A 19426-nucleotide genomic window follows, 5' to 3' on the forward strand; every position below is an offset into this window, starting at 1 on the left:
CCCGTCTGGCCCCGTAAATCAGCGCTACCAGCACCACTCCCCTCCCTGCAGGACATGTCCCAGCCTGCCAGCCTCACCGCAGCTCTCCAATCCCAGGAGACACATGGAGTTTGCAGGAGAGGTGGGACAGGGAGCTGGAGAAGGGGGCCAGGACCCCCAGTCTGTCTCAATGGGACGGGGCAGTGCTGCCGAGGGCCTCTGCTCCTGGGGAGCCACTGCTGCAGCACAAACACACACAGGGAGGAGAGATGATATCACGACCTGGCTTTGTGTGAGCTATTTAGGGCCTTTTAATTACTATTATTATTATTTTTCTTTCCCGTTCCTCCAGCTCTGAACAATGCCGGTCCCAGCAGAGCTGCAGTTCACACCATTGTGTGGGACTGCCCTGCCTCAGGAAGGGGCAGATCTTTATCACCCTGGGCTGACCATGAGTGAGCTCATGTCGGGTGAGGAAAGCAAGGAGCACCTTGCTGGCAGCCTGGAGGTGCCCTCCATGCACCTACCCCCAGCCCCTGCGTTTGGGGAAGGCTCTGGGTGCTGGTTTAGCTCCACCAGGCAGCAGGATCCCACCCAAACCAGCCATGTCCCACCCAGCCCTGTGGGGCCACCAACCAGCAGAAACCACCCCAGCTGTGGTGCAGCCCCCCAAACTCTGCTGGGGCTGTCTTCTGCCTGTCCCTGCTCCCACCTGGGCACAGTGAAAACAGTGGCATTAGTGCCTCTCCCAGTGTTTACCCAGGAACAGGTCTAACCTGCCCACAGCCGTTTGCTTTTCTTCCCAGCCCTGTCCAGCCCTAAAACTGTGGCTGTGGAACAGTCAGAGGGGAAGTGGGGAGCTGCACCCAGGAACGGGCTGGCACTGCTGAGTGTGTCCCAGTGCCAAGGGAAGGTAGGAAGGAGCCCTGTCCTCCAGGATCCACCCTGGGTGGTACAGCACAGCTCCGGCTCCCCAGGCACAGCGGGTGACAGGGCTCCTCCTGCACATAGAGGCTTTTTGGGATGATGCTGGCTTTCCCCCAGTATGAGCAGGCATCATCTTCCCCAGGCTTTGTGCTGCTGTGGAAAGAGCCTGGAGCCATCAGCCACTCCCACGGCACCACACACGGCCCCAGTATTCACAGAGGGATCCAGCCAGCATCTGGGAGACAGCATGGCCTGGGTGGCACCGTGCCACTGTGCCCCAGTCCACCCAGGGACTACGGCCCCCAGCTGCTACATCACCTGCAAGAGCAAGGGGGGGCCAACGTGTCCCACCTCACCACCTGTTTGTGAGGTGATCCTGCAGCCACTGAGGGTGACAGGGACCTGCCCATCCACTCACCAGGGGGACCAGGCTGGCAGCACTGCAAGCCACCCAGCAGGGCAAGAGGCCCCCAGCGCCACCAGCAGCACAGGGAGCTGGTACTCCTCCGCCGCTGCCCCACATCCGTTACCCCGCCCTCTCTAAGTGGCCGGTGCTTGCCGGGGCACGCGGTTCCTCTCGCTGTGGGGTTTGGCTGTCCGTCCCTTCCTGGCCACGTCCACACCAGCCAGGACCAGCTTGGCCTGGGCCAGTTTGTTCTTGCGGTGGTGGGGGCGGCTGCTGCACCAGAGGCGGGCACAGTACTCCTCCAGCCGCCGCGGGTTTTGGGAGCTGATGAGGTGCATGATGTCCTTGAACCAGGTTTTGGGAGCCTGTGGCACCAGCCGGGGCTCGGGGCAGAGCAGGTGTGGGAGCTCGTCCCCTGGCCCCTGGGGGAAGGTGTGTGCCAGCTGCTCGCTGGTGATCACCTCCAGGGTGGTTTTGGCCACTGTCTGCGTGAAGCCGTGCTCCAGCGTTTTGCAGTAGTAGACACCGGCATCGTGCCGGTGCAGCTTGCGGAAAAGCAGCCCGTGCTCCGTCTGCAGGATCCGCTCATCTGTCTTCACCTGTCGGCCACCAGGAGGTTGGGAGGGTCCAGGTCTGGCCCCACATCCCTGCTGTATCCCCACAAGGGGAGCGGGGAGCAAGGGAGCCTCACCTCATCCCGCTGCTCATCAGGGGGCCTCTGGACAAACCACTGCACGCTGGCCTGCGGGGACCGGGGAACACACTCCAGGAAAGTGCTGTTGTCCTCTGCCCCATAAAGCACCTTCTCCTCAACGCTCTCAAAATCATCCACTAGGGCAAACACAGGCACAGGCTCACAGGGAGGGCAGAGCCAGGCTTCCACCCGCCCAGGTGTCAGCCCCCCTTGGCCACCGTGGGGCTTCATCCCCTTTTCTCCCAGTGGCCAGACCCAGCCCCAGCAGCACCCACCTTCTCTTGGGGCATGCCCTGGTCTATGAGATGAACAGCAGAATGGTTACAAGCCCCTCTGTGTGCTAGGGCTGCACATGTCAGGACATCTTGGGGCACCTGGAGGAGCCCCTCAGCCCTGCGGGCCCCCCAGTCTCTCACCGGTCAGGTTCTGGTCCAGACACTGGTGTGCAGGGTTGCCGTGACGGGCGTCCTGGCGGCGCTGGCGGCGCTTGCCGGAGGGCTGGTAGTGGGTGCAGGCAGTGCCATCCCAGGCACAGTAGGGATCCCTGGCCAGGCAGCACTCGGCACAAGCGGTGCCGTAGGACTCACACTGGTGCAGCCGTACCTGGGCCACCCCTAGGCTGGAGCCCACGTACAGCGTTTGCTGGGGGAACAGCACCAAGGTGGTTTTGTTGGCAACCCCCATGGGCTTGGCTCCTGAGGGCCCAGCCAGGACATCCCAGGGCAAGCATCACATGGCTTTAAGAGGCTGGCGACCACAGGTGATCACCTGCCAGTCCCCAGCCCCGTGGCCGAGCCGCATCTGTACTCACACGCTTGACGGAGATCTCCATCTGGGTGATGGGCACAGGCATCTGTAGGGGAGGGGAGTGGACATCAGGCTGGCATAATCCTCATCACAGACAGCCTGGCTCATTCAGAGACACCAGGGCATGGCAGAGCATCAGAAATGCTTTGGGGAAGGTGAAAATAACCCCAGCCACCCTCTACCCTCACAACCCTGAGACCTTCCAGTGACCAACAGTGCACTGACAGCCCTGAGCCTCCATCCCCACATGTGTCCCCAACCTGAGCCCACCCCACTACCCCCTCCCTTGCAAGTGGGGCAGTAAATGTCACCTTAAAAACCTGAAGCTCCTCCAGGATGACTTCTTCAGTCACGGCTGAGCTAGTCTTCTGTATGACCACCACCTTCAGCACCGAGCCAGCATCTGGGAACCAAGGAGGATGGAGGTGTGAGCACCCTGCATCACACAGCCCAGGGGGGTGCCCACTGGGACCCCCAGCTCTGCTGCTCCGTCCTGCACTCTGCTCCTGCTGCTCACCTGTGCCGAGGAAGAGGATGTCGTGCTGCCCATCCTCGGCCTCCACCCTGTCCACCACGAGCTGGCGCAGCCGGTGGGGCAGGTCAGTCTTCACGAGGAGGGGCCGGCGGTGCCGGGGGTACACGGGCTTGTGCATGAGCGGGTGAGCGCGGGCGAAGTGCAGCACCTCGTCAGGGAAGTCCTTGGTGGTGCCGTACTGCCGCCGGGGCTGGTTGGTGGTCTTGCTGGGACACTGCAGGGACAAGAGGGGACCAGCTCAGCCCAGCCACCCCAGCACCCATCACTCCTTCCCCCTCCATCACCCGTCAGAGCTGTTTTGGGTCCCTCTCTGCCTTCCATTTTGGAATCCATCTTTTCCACCCCTTTGCCAGACCAGCTGACCTCTCCAGCAGGTGAGAAGATGGGGGATGGCTCCATCACCACCCCAGAAGAGCAGTTGGAGGAGCAGAGGGGGCCAGGAGCTCCAGGGAGTCACTCACCACACCCGGCCGTGGGTAGGGCACCCTGCCCTCGTAGGCACCCCACTGGTGATGGGGGCTCTCTCGGTGGGCAAAGGGCCCATTGAAGACTTCCCGGATGTCGGCCATGCGGTACACACAGACAGCAGAACCCCGGAAAACGTGGCTGCAAGGGGATGGACAGTGGCTTGAGCAGAGCCATGCTTGGTGCTGTTGGCAGTGGGAACACTGACAAACCCAGACAGACCAGGGGAGCAGCCAGCAACCCTTGGTGACAGTGACAGGGCAGGTCATGGGCAGCTGCAGCTAGATGTCCCCAGAGGCTGGAGCTGGACTACCCACCTGACAGTGCTGAAAAGGGCATAGATCTCCGGGCTCTTCCTATCCTTCGTCCTCAGCAAGAAGACATCCTCTGGAAATGAAAGCATGTTTTTTTTCCTGGAATCCAACTGAGTGAGTGGCCACCAACTAAGTGTCTAGCCCCAGTGAGATACACCTCCATGCACACCTTACCTAGCTCATCAAAGTAGGTGTCAATGCCACCAGGGCCAGGGACTGAGCACACCAGCCGGGCCTTGTTGAAAGTACTCCACTTGTTGACCAGCACCCTCTGGCCACCAGCATCATTCTGCAGGGACAGGGAGTATCAGGGCCACTGCTGTGACTTGGTGCATGCCTGTCCCCCATGGTCCCCACCAGCATCTTACCACGCAGACACGCCCCACACGGCTGACAATGGCGTGCTCCTTGCTGTCTGCCTCCACCACCTTCTCCGTGAAGAAGAAATAGGCTTTGTCGTTGTCCCGGTCATCATTGTCTGGGATCAAGTGGGCTGCCACAAATTTGGGATCTACAGGCAAGATCTGGCCATGTCAGGTGGGGAGAGAGGGCACAGCCACCAGCTCCAGACCCCCAGTCCATGCTGGGGCTGGATGCCAGCCGGGACCATCCCCCAGACCTTGCTGCCCTGGTGCCTTTCCCTGCTCTTAGCTGGCACGGGGGATGCTGCACCATGGCCACAGATGCTCTGGCCACCACAAGGTTCGTGGTCCCTGGCATTAGCCCTGCTGGGGGAAATGGAGAGGCAGAGGGAAGCTGTTACCGTTGAGCAAGCGCTGGTCCACCTCTGTGCGCAGGGCGGAGCGGGTCCCCATGCTGCGGAAAACACCGGGATCACGTCCCAGGAAATCTGCGGTGAGGCCAGCGTACAGCTCCCCACCTGCAAAAACACCCAGCTGGGTGGCACGGGGACCATCCCTGGGACACACCCCAGAGGCTCCCAGATCCGGAGGAAGACAACCCACCGATGACAGTGCTGGCGAAAGCACGGCTGGGCTCGTGCGGGCACCTGCCCCGGCCGTTCTCCACGCTGGCAGTGTCCAGGCTGAAGGTGTGCTGGGGAGGGAGCAGGCAGGTGAGCCCTGGGCTGTGCCCGGGCAGGGGCCAGCTCAGGTCCCTGCCCAACTTGCACTCAGTGCACCCAAAGGACCATCTGGAAGCAGGATCCACGCTTTTTGAGGCAAGACTGATCCCATGAGGGTGCACAGCAGCTGAAGGGGATCCACCAGCCCCTCCAGCTTGCCCCTTTGCTTGCCCACCCGCCTGGTCAGAGTCATCATGGTACAGAGAAGGCTCCTGCTGCCCAAACAGGGCCAGACTGTGGGGAGGGCTCTGAGGGCTGTCCTGCCATTCCACCCTAGCCAACTTGATTTATTGAGAAGTGAGCTGGGAGAGGAGCACCCCCGCCTCAGCCCCTGTCAGGACACCAGACCCTGGGGACATGTCTATAAAGGAGATCCCAGGCCAGACAGGTGGGAAAGCTGGATTTTACACACACACACACACACCCCCCACACCCCAATCCAGGGGTAGCAGAAGGACAAAGGGACAGCAGGGAGCTGGTTCCTGACACTCCCCCCGCCACCAGTATTCAGGTTAGAGCAAACTACACATCCAGTGTCCCCATGCAGTCCCAAAGCCCCTCAGGAGAGAGGCAGGCAATGGGGATCTGCATTCCAGGGGTGTCCTGCTGGGGATGCTGCCCTACCTCGCCACGGTGCCCCACGTAGATGAAGGTGCACATGGGGTGGAAGGCACCTGTCCCGCAGGCCAGCAAGTGTGTCCGGTTGTAGGGGTGCAGCACACGGACATAGTTGGCACAGTCAGTCTGGGGGGACACCAGGGGAGAGGAAGGGTCACCAGGTATTGGTGCTTTGCCCAACCCCAGCTCCCTGCCTCTGCCTGGGGCCCTACGACAGTGGGTGAGCCCCAGCCCTGGCTCCCTGCCTCCAGCCTGGTGCCAGGGATCTGGGGTGGCAGCCTGTGCCCACTGACAGGGCTTGTATGGACTCCATCTGGGTGGACCCCAGCCCATTCCAAAATGACACAGCTTTTTACTGGTCCTCCTGCTGCCAAGAGCATCCCAGGGGAACCACATGGCATCCAATTGCCACCTGGGCATCTCCTGCCCACAGGCACCTGTGCACTGTCACACAGTCCACACTAGCCAGGGGAGCAACGTCACTTGCCCTGCAAGCTCCAAACCCTGCCACCAAACCCCTGGCGCCCAGGACGTGACCAGATGCGGAGACATCCTTCCCTGTCATGTTCCTGCTTACGCCAGGGATGAAACAAAAGGAGGAAACAGTGGAGACAGAGACCCACAGGCATCCTGGGCTGCCTCCAGAACAGCTCTGGTCGCTGCTGTCTGGAATTGTCCCCTTCTCTGGGGGACGGCAGCAGCGACACTCCCAGGGCTGGAGACCTGCCACCTCTGACTTTGTGCATTCTCTCCTGGCAGTTCCCATTGGAAAAGGGCTCCCATCCTTCTCCACCATTAGTTTGGCAGCTCCCCCTGGCCAGCACCAGCCCTGCCTGCCCTCCATTGTCCCCTCCACAGCGGGATGCGAGGCCCCTCATCTGCTGGGAACACCGCTGCCGAGCCGCCCCGGGGGTTCCCAGCCTCCTGCTGTTTATTTTCCCTTTGCAAGTGAAGAAAAATATATGTTCAAGAAAAATAAAAAGTTAAGCCTGCCCTGGCTTGGATCTGTCGGTGAGAGCTGGTAAAATAAACACAGAGAGCAGAACAGGGACTCCTGGGAGCAATTTGTCTGGGCCAGGGGAGCCTTGGGGACTTTCTCCCCGCCACAGTCCTGTTTTATATCGGGGCAGGGGAATGCAAAGAGGGGTAAGGTTTAGGGAACAAGGTCACCAAACCTGAGCTCGTTACAGATTTCCCACCATCAGGGACAGCCAGGATGGGCCAGGCAGTGTTGCTGGGGTCTGGAGCACAGCATGGGGGTTCTGGTCCCTCCAAGCTCTGGTCCCAGAGCCCAGCTATCCCTGCCTGCTCATGCAGCCACAATGGGACACACTGGCCACAGGGCTGAGCAGAGCAACTGAGACAGGATTTCCAGAGCCTGGAGCAAGCCTCTTGTGTGGCCAGGATTGGCCACAGACTCCCTGCCTCAGTTTCCCTCTTGTACTAGGATTAACTGGCCCCTGAGCCCCAGGGACATCTCTGGCAGGTGACATGGCACAACCCCAACTGATGGGGTGAGCCATCTGGCACAAGGGGCCCCCCAGCTCAGAGCAGAACACACACGGGGAAAGACTCACCCCTGGATCCTTCCCCTTCTGAAAACACTCCTGCGTCTGCCCAGGGCGTGGTGGCCAATAGATCTGGAACACAAAGGGTCTGTTGGAGCAGGGACCAGGGACAGCAGGGACCCAGCCATGCAAATCCACATCCCCAGGCTGCCAGTGACAAGGGGATGGAGACAGCAACCACAGCTCCCTGGAGCCCACCCAGCCCAGAACTCCCACCCTACAACCCCGAGCAGGACCCTCCTGGGGAGATGCATCCTGGCAGTCACTGCCCACAGCTGGGCTGGATTTGGGTGGTCATGCTGGGGATGGCTGGAGCTGGCCTGGAGGGGGGTGGGCTTGTGGGTGGCCTGGGGAAAGGGTGCCCAGGGGACAGCAGGAGTGATGAAGTCCATGTCCCACACAGCCTTTAGCAGCTCTCAGACCAAGGGCAGCTTGGGTACACAAGCCCTTGACCCCACCGCAGTGACCCAGCAGGCCGAGGGGCACTTAATTTCCTCCTCCTCCTCCTCCTCCTTCAGCTAGAAACAGCCCAGAGCCACGTTTGAAAAACATAAAGTCAAAGTGGAGAGGCTGAAAGAGGAGGGGAGCCACCACCCAGCACCATCATTCTGGTCCATCACCTCTCCCACCGAGGAACCAGGAGAGATTTGGGGGATTTGCCAGGTGAACCCTGGAACAACTTCTTGCAGTGGTGGATCCCTTTAGCTCCTTGTCTCTGCAGGCATTCAGCTGAATATTTGGCCTGTGAAGGGGATGCCCAGATGGGGATGGGCAGCACTCAATCTCCCAATGGCAGTTTTTTAGAAGAGTGAGGTCCAAAACAATGCTCAGTACTGGTGAGCTGCACCACCAGTCTTCTAGGCTGAACTGCCAACTAATTTTCCTCCAGCCTGCCCTTGACAGGCACTACAAGTTTATGGAATAACTTGGAGGCACTTGAGATGAGGCTGTCCCCAGGGCAGGTCTTGTTTCAGAGTGACTTTGCCTGGCTCAGCTGGGCACCGACAGATCCACAGGGGGCCAGGGTGGGGACAGATACCCCAGGATGTTCAGCAGCACCCAGCTCACCTCCTTGGCATCTGCACTGGCCCTGTCCAGGAGTAGGGAGTAGAGCACATCCTTCCCCCCGATGAAGAGCCGGTCACGATACTCGTCCAGGTAGAGGGAGCGGAAGCCCAGGAAGCCGCGGTGACCAAAGAAGAGGACGGAGCGGTTGGTGCCTAAAAGCTCTGCCAGGAAGAGATGAAAGCATCAGCAGAAGCCAGCCCAGCCCCAAGGGTTCCTCTGAGCTGTTGCTTCTGAGTATCATGGAGTTGTCCTGGAGTCAGCAATGCTGCTCACAGCCACTCCAGACTGCAGCATGTGTCTCCATCCCTTCCTGGAGACATGAACATCCCAGCCTCAACCCGGCTGGAGTGCTGTTCTCCGTGCCAGCCAAGGACAAAGCTGCAGAGCCAACAAGCAGCAGGGTCCCAGGCAAGGTTGCCACCCCCAGCAAGGTTTGGCTGAACCACTCCAGACTCCTACTGCAGCCGTGCCACAGCAAGCTGGGCTGTGCCATCAGCCCCAGGCTGGGCTCACGCAGAGCTGGGATGGTGGTGAGACCGGACACAGGGTGGACAGAAGGCAGGTCCTGTCCCTGCTGAGTGCCAGCCAATGACACAATAGCAGGCACCCGGCCAGTGCCATGGGGAAACTGCCAGACAAAGCCCGCTGCTGCCACTGCCACCAGAAGTCACTGATAGGAAGGCTGTATCCCTCTGGTACAGATGAGGCACTTGGGGAGAAGCACCAGCACAGGGGCATCCCTGGGATGGACAGGTTGCATCCCTGGGATGGACATCACATCCCAAAGCAACAGGGTCTGACAGTCAAAGTCCCCAAAGCAAGCCCAAACCTGAATCTCGTGGGATGCCAAGGGGACCCTCACAGTGACGATGACACGGGGGCAGTGGCTCGACTGAATTCCAGTGGGAAATTACTTTCAGGGTCATCAAGCCGGCATGGTGGCGCCCACACAGCTTCCACAGCTGCCAGAGGGAGAGGGCCAGAGGGAATTGCTCAGCTTTGTGGGGCTCTGAAAACCCATCCCGACCCCAGGCCAGGCCACTGTGCCTGCCAGACAAAGAAGGAGGAGAAGGACAAAGCACCATTGATGAGCACAGCTCTGTCCCCAAACACCCTCCAGCCCGGAAGAGCGCCGGCCACTGCTGCTGACCCCAGGGAAACACCCAGCCTGAGCGTCTCTCACACATGTCCCTGTAAGGGGGAAGGTGGTACTGGGACAAATCCAGTCACCATGGGTCAGGACACTGGGGTACCAAGTCCTGCTCTTGCTGGGAAGACATTTGTCACTTCCAGCAAGGAGATGGCCAGTGACATAGTGACCCATCCTGGTGAGAAATGCCTCATCTAGGTCCTGCAAGGGAGACAAGGTCCATCCCAAGCTGGAGACGACACCTTCACCCCATGACACATCCTATCCCTGCTCAAGGGCAGTCCCAGTCCCCTAACTGCTGATGCCAGTGGCACAGAGGATATAGTCCCAGCGGCTCCATCCTCATCCTCCCCGTGCTTGCAAGCAGAGCTGGCTCCAGGCAGTGGTGGTCTCTCCACCCAGGCTGGTACCCTCCTCCCGGTGCCCTCCCAGCATCAGGTCCTCCCGTATCGCCGCGTCCAGCCCAGGAAAACGCTGTCGGCTCCTTCTATTCTTGCTCAGCAATAATATTTTCCCAGGTCAAAACAACACTGGCAAAGCCGGCAGGCTCCCTTCATTGTTTCAGGCAAGGCTTCCCCTTCTCCCCCAGACCTGGCGAATTCCTCCTGTGCCTCGGGTTACACTGGCTCAGGGCGCCTTCCTCTTCAAGTCCCCAGGGAGCAGCCCCTGCCGTGCCCCATCCATCCCTGGGACACCTTTACCCCAGGGTGGGGCTCCCACGGGAGCCACCCCCCAGTGGGGGTCCCTCGGGACAGACAGCAAAGAGCACAGGGCAATGCTTCTGGTCCACACAGCAGCAAAATGCTCTTTTCCTCTCTTACATGAGCCACTGCTGGACGTAGAAACAAAAGGAAAAGAGTGGTTTAAAGTGTGAGGGAGAGCTGAGTGCATGGCCACCACTGCACCCACAGCACAACGCCTGTCCCTGTCACCCCCCAAAGTCACCTCACAGCCAGGGCCACCAGGCACGCAGAGCCCAGGTCGAGGCGCTCTGCACAAACAGCTTCAGCTCACCACGGTTTTTTTATTTTCAGAGGCTCTAATGTCTTTAATTGAAATTTTCTTTTTCTTTTTTTTTTTCTTCCCCCGGGGAGAAGGCGGTGGCACAATTTGTTTCATGGGAAATTTCAGTTTCTGTTTCCAATTTGGAAGACGAATGGAATAATCAGCTTAAGGGGAGAAAAAAAAAAAAAAAAAAGTCCCAAAAAAAAGCTTCCAAAGGTGGCTCGTTCCCCGTGGGAGGCTGAGGAGGTTCCACCCCGCCCCGGGCAGCTCCTCGCACCTGGGAAACGGCCCCGCACGGCTGGACTTTGTGCTGGAGTGGATCAGACACTGAGCCAGACCCTGAGCCCCACGATTCTCCTGCTGAGACCCCAAATCTCCTCGCCCTGCTGCCAAACCCAGCCTGAGGACACCGGATCGCATCACGGGGCAGAGCCATGAGCCATCCCGGGCTCCCAGGGTAAGGGGATGGGGGGGGCTGCGTGCCTCAGTTTCCCGTTCAAGAGAGAGGCAGCCCCTGGGGTGACCTGCTGTGCCCCAGGACAGAGCAGGGGGTGCAGCCAGACTCGGGAACCCCTAGCCCAGGCAGCATAGGAGCAGACTCTCCCTGGCACTGCAGCTCCCGAGGCTCTGGAACTGCTGGGCTGCCCGGGTCTTTCCCCCTTCTGGAAAGGAAGGGGGAAGATATAGGTTATGCAATTTATTTTATGTTGATTTTTTTAGAGCAGGTTCGTTGCTCTGAGGCCGGGAGGAGATTGGGGCGCCCCAGGCTCTGTCAAGTTTGGCTGGAGCAGCACATGGATTAGGTTGGCAGAGCGGGGGATGCGGCGAGCCAGAGCAGGATCACAAAGAGAGTTTTAATTAAAACCAAGCAGTGCCCCCGCAGCCCCCGAGGGGCCCCGGCACCCAGCACCCGCACCCCAGTGCCACGGGGCTCGCAGCCCGGGGACCCCCCCACCCAGCCGAGGGCAGGATGCTGAGCACGGGGGATCCACCCGGGCACCGCAGCACCCACCCAGCACACGAGCCAAAGCGTGCCGGGGGCAGAACGCCGCCGTGCCTCAGTTTCCCCGCGTGGGAGACGATCCCCCATGGGAAGCGACGGGGCCGGCGCGGAGCCCGGTGGCGCATCCCCTGTCCCCTTCACCCGGCTCCTCTCTTCCTCCTCCTCGGGGGAAGGGGAGACGTCCCGCGTGGGGAGCGGAGGGTGCCGAGCAGCCAAACCCCGAAACCGCAGCCCAGCCCGAGCCCCCAGCACAATTTGCCCACCGACCACACCAAGAAAAACCCCGCACTTCGGGTGCAGCGCCCGCAGCTGAGGCTCCCCAAGTCCCCACCCGGCCCCCGGAGGGGGGACCCTGAGGACACCCCTCCGTGGTCAGCCCCCCCGTCCCGCAGCAGGTGCCCCCGGCCCGGCTCACCGCGGTAGGACAGGCGGAGCCGGGGCAGGCTGTGCCCCGCCGCCCAGAGCCAGCACAGCGACACCGCCACCGCCACCGCTGCCCGCATCCCGCCGCCGCGCCCTCGGCCGTCGGTGGCATCGAGCTTTTATGGGGCCGACATCCGACCGCCCCCGGCCCGCCCCGGCCCGCCCCGGCCCCGCCAAACCCCAGCCCTGGGCGGCGGGGATGCGCGGGGGGACGGCCCCATCGCCCGCGGGGACCCTGAGAACTCCGCACACCTCCGAAGTGTCCCCTGTCAGCATCGCTTTAGGCCTTACTGCAGACCCCTTCCCCAGAAGTGACCCTGCCAGCACCTCGTCCCTGGGGATGGGGAGCGAGGGAGGGAAGCTCTGGTCCCCCAGCCTCGCGCTCCTGGGGGAGTAGGAGACGACAGACAGACCTGCCCCCCGAGAAGGATGCTGAGCGTCGTGTGATCTCCAAGCACCAGCAAACACGCAGCTGTGAGGTCCCATCTCAGTGCCAGGTAAGCTGGGGACATCAGGCCAGCGGGGGAAGAGGACTGAGTAGGGTCGAGGGGGACACACATAGCACACACCGACAGGGCAGGGGATGCACCACTGTCTGCCTGCAAAGGTGCCAGCACCCTGGGCAAGGATCCTGGCCAGCAAGGAGCCCATGGTACCCACACCACTCCCATGCCAACCTCCCCCAGGGCTGCTGGGCCGTGGGATGTGGTTGTACGAGACCTCAGAGAATCCCTGCTCATCACATGGCAGGTGTGTCCCGCATCCAAAAACCTTGGACTTCCCCCTGCACTGGATGGAGGGGAAGGAGCAGAGGAGCTGGTGACTTCTTCCTCGGTGCTTTGTCACCACCAGCCTCATCTCTTCCCCATCCCAGCACGGGGCAGCCTCATTATCCCCAGCCCCACAAGGGTTCCAGCAGCTCTCTTAAATAAAACAGAGGTCAGGAGGCCAGAGGGTCCTGGCTTACCCCCAACCTTTTGTAGTGGAGCAGCTCTGGAAGTCTCCTGAGCAGTGTAAAACCACCCCAATTCGCTCAGTGGGCCCTTGGTTTCCCCAAGAAACCGCATGGCTGGGACAGATCCCACACCCCGGGGCGCTGGGGAGCCACACAGGGCTGGGAAGCAGCGGGGAGGAGATGCAGCCGATGGCAGCTCTGGCAGGTGAGCAGAGGTGCCTGCCCAGGCCCGCTGCTGCCTGCCCTGACCAGACGGGCTGTGGAGGCTGCAGAAGCTCTGGAGGGAGGAAGGGAAGGAACAAATGAAGCCCAGCACCAGTGCCCCGAGGCCCATCGGGAGCAGAGGCCCCTCAGCCTGCCCGGGCAGGATCCTGCCCGCACTGCTGTCATGCAGGCAGTGAGCCCAGGGGAGGAGAAGCACCCCAGCAAACTGCACTGCATGAGGAAATCTGCAGTGCCTGTGGGCAGCACCATCATGGACAGACAGACAGACAGACAGACAGGCCACCCTGCTCCAGGCTGTGCTTACCAAGGAGATTTATTGATAGGGAGGGTGGGCAGCACTAGCCCCAGCTCCCCCAGCAAGTGGGCAGGGAGGCAGGACAAGGCATGGGGAGGCAGAGTGGGGCACTGGCCAGCCCCTCACCACCCAGCCAGTGCAGCCAGAGATGGCACAGGGACAGGAAGAGGCACTGACAACACCAGGAAAGGCTGGAGGCACCTGGGCATGAGGCTTTACTGGCACCTGGCCAAGGGGGACACAACCCTGCAGGTGTCACCATCAGGCCAGCCCTGAACATAACCAACACGGCATGATGCCATCCATCTAAATCCCCAGCACGTTAGCAGGTTTATGCTGTGCCCAGCCCCTGCCCCTCCTTTTAAAGCCTTGGGTCTCTCTGCTTGGCACCCCCTTCCTGCCCCTCGCCGGGCACTCAGCCCTCGGCGGGCAGCGGGGACACTGAGGCCAGGGCAGTCAGGAGACGGGCGTAGATCTCGATGCCCCTCAGGAAGACTTGCTCGTTCAGGAACTCGTTGTGGTCATGGAGCAGCACTGGGGTGCGGTTCATGGGTGAAAAGCCAATAGCAGGGTGTCCTGCCTGGAGATGGGGAAACATGGAGTGAGGTCAGAGCTGGCATGGGCACCACATGCTCCCTTTCACCCGGACACAGCTCCTGCTTGGGGCTGCAGGTCTCATCCCAGGTGAGGGACCTGTGGCAGGCTGGCACCACACTCACCGCTCGGATGTAGCGGCTGTCAGTGGCAGCTGGGAAGATCTCAAGCTTGAGCTGCAGCTTCCTGTCAAGAGAGACCCTGTGTCAGCATGGACAGTCGAGTCCCTCGTCCTACTTACACCCCATGGGAAAAGAGACCTGACATGACCTCAGAAACCCGTAGGGACCACCTGACTTCATGTCCCTGTCAGGGTCCTGCCCTTCTTGGGGACACTACTTACATGTCCTTACAGACCCCACTGAAGGCCTTCCACCATGGGTCCGACTCCTCTGTGGAGGTGATGTGTTGGTCCATGCATTTCTGACAAGAGGGAGAGGGCAGATGAAGGGGCGAGGGGGTGGCACTTGGCAGAAGAGGGACAGGCACAATATGCCCAGGTGGCTGAGATCCCTCACCTGGTGGAACTCATAGGTGACACCATCCCCGGCACCACGGCACCATGTGGCCACCTGTTCCTCGAAGGCCTGGGACAGAGACCAGAGGAGGGGTGTGAGCAGGGTACCCTCATCCCACTCTTCTCCTGGGTGAGGCTGGCACGGTGCCCACCTTCAGGTCCACGGTGGGTGGGATGCGGATGTCAAAGCCAGCAGCCATCTCGGAGGGCACCACGTTGAAGGAGACACCCCCCTCCAGCATTGTCATGTTGAGAGAGGTGACATCCCCTAGGGTCAGGCTTGAGTCGGACTTGAGCCTTAGGGGATGCAAGGGACAGTCACTATCTGCCACCTGGGGAGAAGTGCTTCCCTGCCATCACCCAAAATGGGGAAACTGAGGCACAGGGCAGCAGTGCCAGATCACAGCTTGGCTTGAGATCCCAAAGGCCCCCTCCAGGACTGAACTAAGCCACTGCCATCCTGCTGCCCATCTCCTACCTCTGCTTCTCGCTCTCCCTGAAGGCCAGGAAGGAGCTGATGACTTTGTGCTGGGGAGGGAAGAGCAGCAGGTGAGGAGCAGCCCCATGGGCAGGTGCCTGGCAGCGCAGGGCAGGCATGGGGGTGCACAGAGGGTGCACAGGGGGTGCACAGGGGGTACCCCCTCTTACCATCTTCTCAGCCGCCGTGTTGCTGATGAAGCGGGACCCGTGCCCGGGGCTACCCATGCACTTCACCTTTATCCCTGCAGCAGCAGGCGTAGAGGGAAGGGTTGAGCAGGAAGCCTGGGATAGCATCAGTGCCCAGGAGAGCCAGGGATAGGGCAGTGGACACACAGATACTCACACCATGGGCTCCTCTCGCCATAGAAAACGCTGAAGGTGTCAGATGGGCTGGCCAGGCCTGTGGTAGGCACAGACAGGGGGTCAGTGGGGCATGGGGGTACCATGATGTGCCCCCTCTGCTCTGTCCTGGCAGTATTTTCCTCCAGGTTGGCATCGTGTGGGTCACTGCCCAGGGGAAGGATCCCCCAAGGGGGTCCCTGGAAGCACGTGGGATGCTGGTGCCTGCCTGGGGAGTGATGCCAAGAGGAGTGTGTGCCAAGAGGAGACACGTCCCTGTGCCAGCCCTACCGCTACTCACCCTCATCCATGGCAAAGCCCACGTTGAGTGCTTTGAACTCAGGGCGCTGCACGAACATCTCCATGCCCTTGTGTCCGCCCACCTCCTCATCTGTGGGGGAGAGCCTGGCGTGGAGGAAGGAACTGGGGCATCCCCCAGCCCACCACACCCAGTCCTCCTTCCATGCCAGCCTGGATGCCATCAGCACACCTGATGTCCTTGGACATGGAAACCTCTCCAGCCTTGAGCTAGGGGAGGTCGATACCTGGGGAGCCTGGCTGGGTGGTGCCATGGGAGACTCCAGAGCACCACCCAGCTGCCAGCCCCTTCTGTACCTCCTGAGAGGGGACAGCCTGGGGACTCACCAGGCACAAAGGTGAGGTGGATGGTGCGGGCAAAAGATTTCCCTTCTGTCTTCAGCCTCCGGATGGCCTCAAGGTACCTTGCAAGGGAAGGTAGTGTACGGTCATTGTGCAGGAGAGGGGTTTGCGTGCTCTGAGCCACCTCAGGGCAGGTCAAGCAGTAGCACCTCTGGCCCCAGTGACCCTGGGGATAGTGGCATCCTGTCCTGCATCACTCAGAGACACCACCAGCACCGTGCTCACCCAGCAGGTGCAGAGCCCTCCACTCACTGGATGGAGACACACTTCATATCCTGGGCACCTCGGGCGTAGATGTTGCCTTGCGAGTCTTTAACTGCCTCGAAAGGCGGGTAGGTCCAGTGCTCCTGCAGGGAAGAGCGTCCACGATGGCAGAGTGGCACAGAGGGGACCAGCCCCACTCCACTCCATCCTCCTCTCCGTGCCCTTCCCACCCCTCGTCCTGTCCCAGCACCTCGAAGACAGGCACGACGTCGGTGTGGGAGTTGAGAAGGATGGAGCGCAGGCGGGGGTTTGTGCCCTGCCAGGTCAGGATCAGCACCACACGGCCCTGGCACACCTGTGGGATGAAGGCAGGATGTCACCAGGGTCCAGGATGGGGACAGAAAGCCTTAGACCAGCAGGCTGGAGCCAAAAAGCATCAGCTTGGGAAAAGTCTCTGGATGCCACCTGCCACCCCTTTCTCCGCTGGGAAAGGGCAGGCAGCAGGAGCAGGCCTTCCTGAACCCCCAGAGCCAGACAAAGCCCGGCTGCAGGTGGCAAACCTGGCTGCCATTCAGAGGGGAGACAAACCCAGCATCTTCCCCTGGTGCCTGGGAGTCTCCCAGGACATCCTGCCCAGCAGGACAGCCCCAGCCAATGTGACACTGCCAGGTCCCCAGCTAATCATAGCACAGGCAGCTGCAAAGGTCAGCAGGGAGCAGCCAGAACACTGGCTTAAGGAAGGGCTCAGGTCAGCAGAGGATTACAGGCAGAGGGGATTCACTCCTGTCCAGCTCTGCAGGCAGGCAGATGGATGGATGGGTGGACAGACTGAAGGCTGCTTCTCATCTTGCTCACCTCCACTTTTTGGCAGGCCAAGCCCAGGTCGGTGCCCACACGCTCCAGAAACCGGACAGCCGCATCTGGAGGAGAGTGAGGATGCCCAGAGTTACGTCAGTTACATCATTGCAAACCCCCAGGGACCCCAAGGCACTGTGGGGTTCTCAGACCAAGGAAAGAGGTGACAAGAGAGGAGAAGTGCTGCAGGTTCTGGACACAAGAAGTGGCCATGAGCAGCTCATCACCATCCCTTTGGGGTGAGGACTTGGGAAATATGAAAAAAAAATAAATTGAAGGGGGGTGAGTTCAGGGGGAGTGTTTCACCAGTGGAATTTAGGGATCTCCTCACCAGTAAAGTGCACTTTAGTGGGAAGACATAAATGTTATCAGAAGGAGACCTACACAGAAGGACATCCCCATCCCAGAGCCAGGGCAGCATGGAAAGGGGGGCAAGGGGCACAGGGCTAGAAGAAGCAAACAACAGCTCTGAGGGCACCTGAGACGTTCCTGCCCTAACCAAAGACACCAGCAGAGATAAGGCACAAAGGAGTTCGCTCCTTAACACCACAATCAAAACACCCCAGTACAGGACTTGGGCACATGGATCCAAAGGTCAGAGCTGCAAAGCCACATTACCCCATTCCCACCTGGCTCCCCATCCCGTCTCCCCAGTCCTCACCATAGTCAGGTTTAGGGTGGACAGTGTCAATCCTCAGGTACTCCCGGAAAAGTGTAACCGAGGGGTTCTCTGAGGCCCCCGTGCTCTTCCCAGGCTTCCCAGGTGCCATATCTGGGCCCAGGGCTGCAAAGCTCTGGGGAAAGAGCTGCAAGATGGTTAATCACCCACTGGCCCCTCCAAAGTCCACCGGCATGCTTGGTCGTCATAGAAACCAAAGGGCGATGGGACAAAGGTCTCGTGGGACTCCTGGGAGAGTCTCAGAGAAATGCCCCCCACTTGGGTACAGGGCAGGATGGGGCATGCCCCCCACACTGGCCTGTCATTCTTCCCCCAAAACACATGTTCCAGCCCCAGATATAGTGCCAGGATGGGCTACGATGCTCTGGCAAGGACTGAAATCCAGGGAAGGGCTAGCTGGGAGGAAAGGGGGACAAGGGTGGGGGAGTATGAAGGAGGGGAAAGGGGAAGAAGGGTATGTTGGGTAGGGAGACATGGTAGTTGGGATTAGCCAGGGGTTAGAGGTTTGTGGGAATGCTGGGGGATGCAGGCAGGGAAGGCGGGATGCTGGTGTAAGGGGGCGCAGGCAGGAAAAAGGGGCAACTGCCTGGCTAGCGGGTGCAGGAGAGCTGCAAGGAAAGGCTCTGGGGGTGCAGGGAAATGGGGGTGGTGAAGGGGGATAGAGTGTTAACAGAGGATAGAGGTACTGGGGGACCACATTAGGGTGACAGGCTACTGTGGGAGGTGTTTGAGGGAAGCTGGGTGGCTGGAGGAGCAGGAGGATGTGGGGTACTTCGGGGCACATGGGGGCTCAGCAGGAGGGGTGAAGGCAAGCACGGGGAGGGTATGGGAGCAGAGGGTGCAGGGAGGCTATGGGGGGTGCAGTGGGACTGTGGTTAGGGGTGCAGGGGTACGGTGTCTGGGGGTGCAAAGGGGCAGAGGTGGGGTATAGTGGTACCATGGCTGGGGTGCAGGCAGGGGGCACAGTGGGGTACAGAAGTTCTGCAGCTGGGATGCAGGGACACCATGGTTGGAGTTGTGGGCAGCGCAGAGTCCCGCGGGTAGGGCTGCAGAGGTACTGTGCTCAGGGGGTTAGCAGAGGGCAGGCAGGACACCGTGGTTAGGGCTGCAGCAGCTGCGTTATTGGGGTGCAGGCTCAGCATGGGCAGAGGGGTGCTGGATACCGTGGTCAGGAGTGCAGGGGGTGCAAGATACCGTGGTTAGGGGTGCACAACAGTGCGGCAAGGGAGTGCAGGGGAGTAGAGGAGGGATGCAAGGGGGGGCGGGGGGGTGCAGGGTACCTTGGCCCGGGCTTAAGGGGGGGCGAAGGCACCGGAGCACCCACCCGCGGGGTGCCGGGCGCTGCTGCCCGGCCCCGCTGCTCGGCCCCCCGCCGCCCCCGGCCCTACCTCAGCGCTGCTGCCGCCGGCGCTGCCCGCCCGGCCCCGCTCCGCTCCGCTCCGCCCCGCCGGCAGCAGCGCGCAGGAGGCGGGCAGGGGCGGGCAGGGGAGGAGCGGGGGACGCAGGAGGGGCAGGGTGCACGCAAGGGGCACCGTGCACCCTCCTGGCCCCACACTAGCGGCAGAGAGATGTGGCTG

General features: G+C 60.9%; 2 protein-coding genes across 3 annotated transcripts; both read right to left on the bottom strand.

Annotated features, from left to right (window-relative positions):
• Nucleotides 1–282: 282 nt before the first annotated feature.
• On the bottom strand, nt 283–12126 carry SEMA3G (semaphorin 3G). Its single transcript, XM_005522149.3, has 16 exons — nt 12039–12126; nt 8466–8626; nt 7407–7469; nt 5836–5955; nt 5093–5183; nt 4891–5007; nt 4496–4638; nt 4302–4416; nt 4131–4200; nt 3810–3954; nt 3331–3562; nt 3125–3216; nt 2818–2859; nt 2423–2648; nt 2004–2143; nt 283–1911 (listed from the first exon to the last, which is right to left on the bottom strand). Exons 1-16 carry the CDS (start codon nt 12124–12126, stop codon nt 1447–1449), a joined length of 2310 nt encoding a protein of 769 aa, XP_005522206.2. The 3' UTR covers nt 283–1446.
• Nucleotides 12127–13514: 1388 nt separating this feature from the next.
• On the bottom strand, nt 13515–19326 carry ACY1 (aminoacylase 1). Of its 2 annotated transcripts, none has more exons than XM_088061793.1 (15): nt 19238–19326; nt 17832–17964; nt 17171–17235; nt 16566–16670; nt 16364–16458; nt 16097–16173; nt 15753–15842; nt 15456–15512; nt 15281–15354; nt 15111–15160; nt 14785–14929; nt 14634–14702; nt 14459–14538; nt 14241–14301; nt 13515–14101 (listed from the first exon to the last, which is right to left on the bottom strand). In XM_088061793.1, the coding sequence occupies exons 2-15, from the start codon at nt 17938–17940 to the stop codon at nt 13937–13939; spliced, it is 1242 nt and encodes a 413-aa protein (XP_087917919.1). In that variant the 5' UTR covers nt 17941–17964; nt 19238–19326; the 3' UTR covers nt 13515–13936. The 2 variants fall into 2 exon arrangements, with proteins under 2 accessions (XP_087917919.1, XP_005522205.1); XM_005522148.3 differs by having other exon boundaries at nt 17832–17976; nt 19238–19313.
• Nucleotides 19327–19426: the final 100 nt, after the last annotated feature.

This window comes from Pseudopodoces humilis, chromosome 13 (genome assembly GCF_049639895.1).
Source record: "Pseudopodoces humilis isolate 2021_Gansu_Grassland_sample_001 chromosome 13, ASM4963989v1, whole genome shotgun sequence".
NCBI lineage: Eukaryota > Metazoa > Chordata > Aves > Passeriformes > Paridae > Pseudopodoces > Pseudopodoces humilis.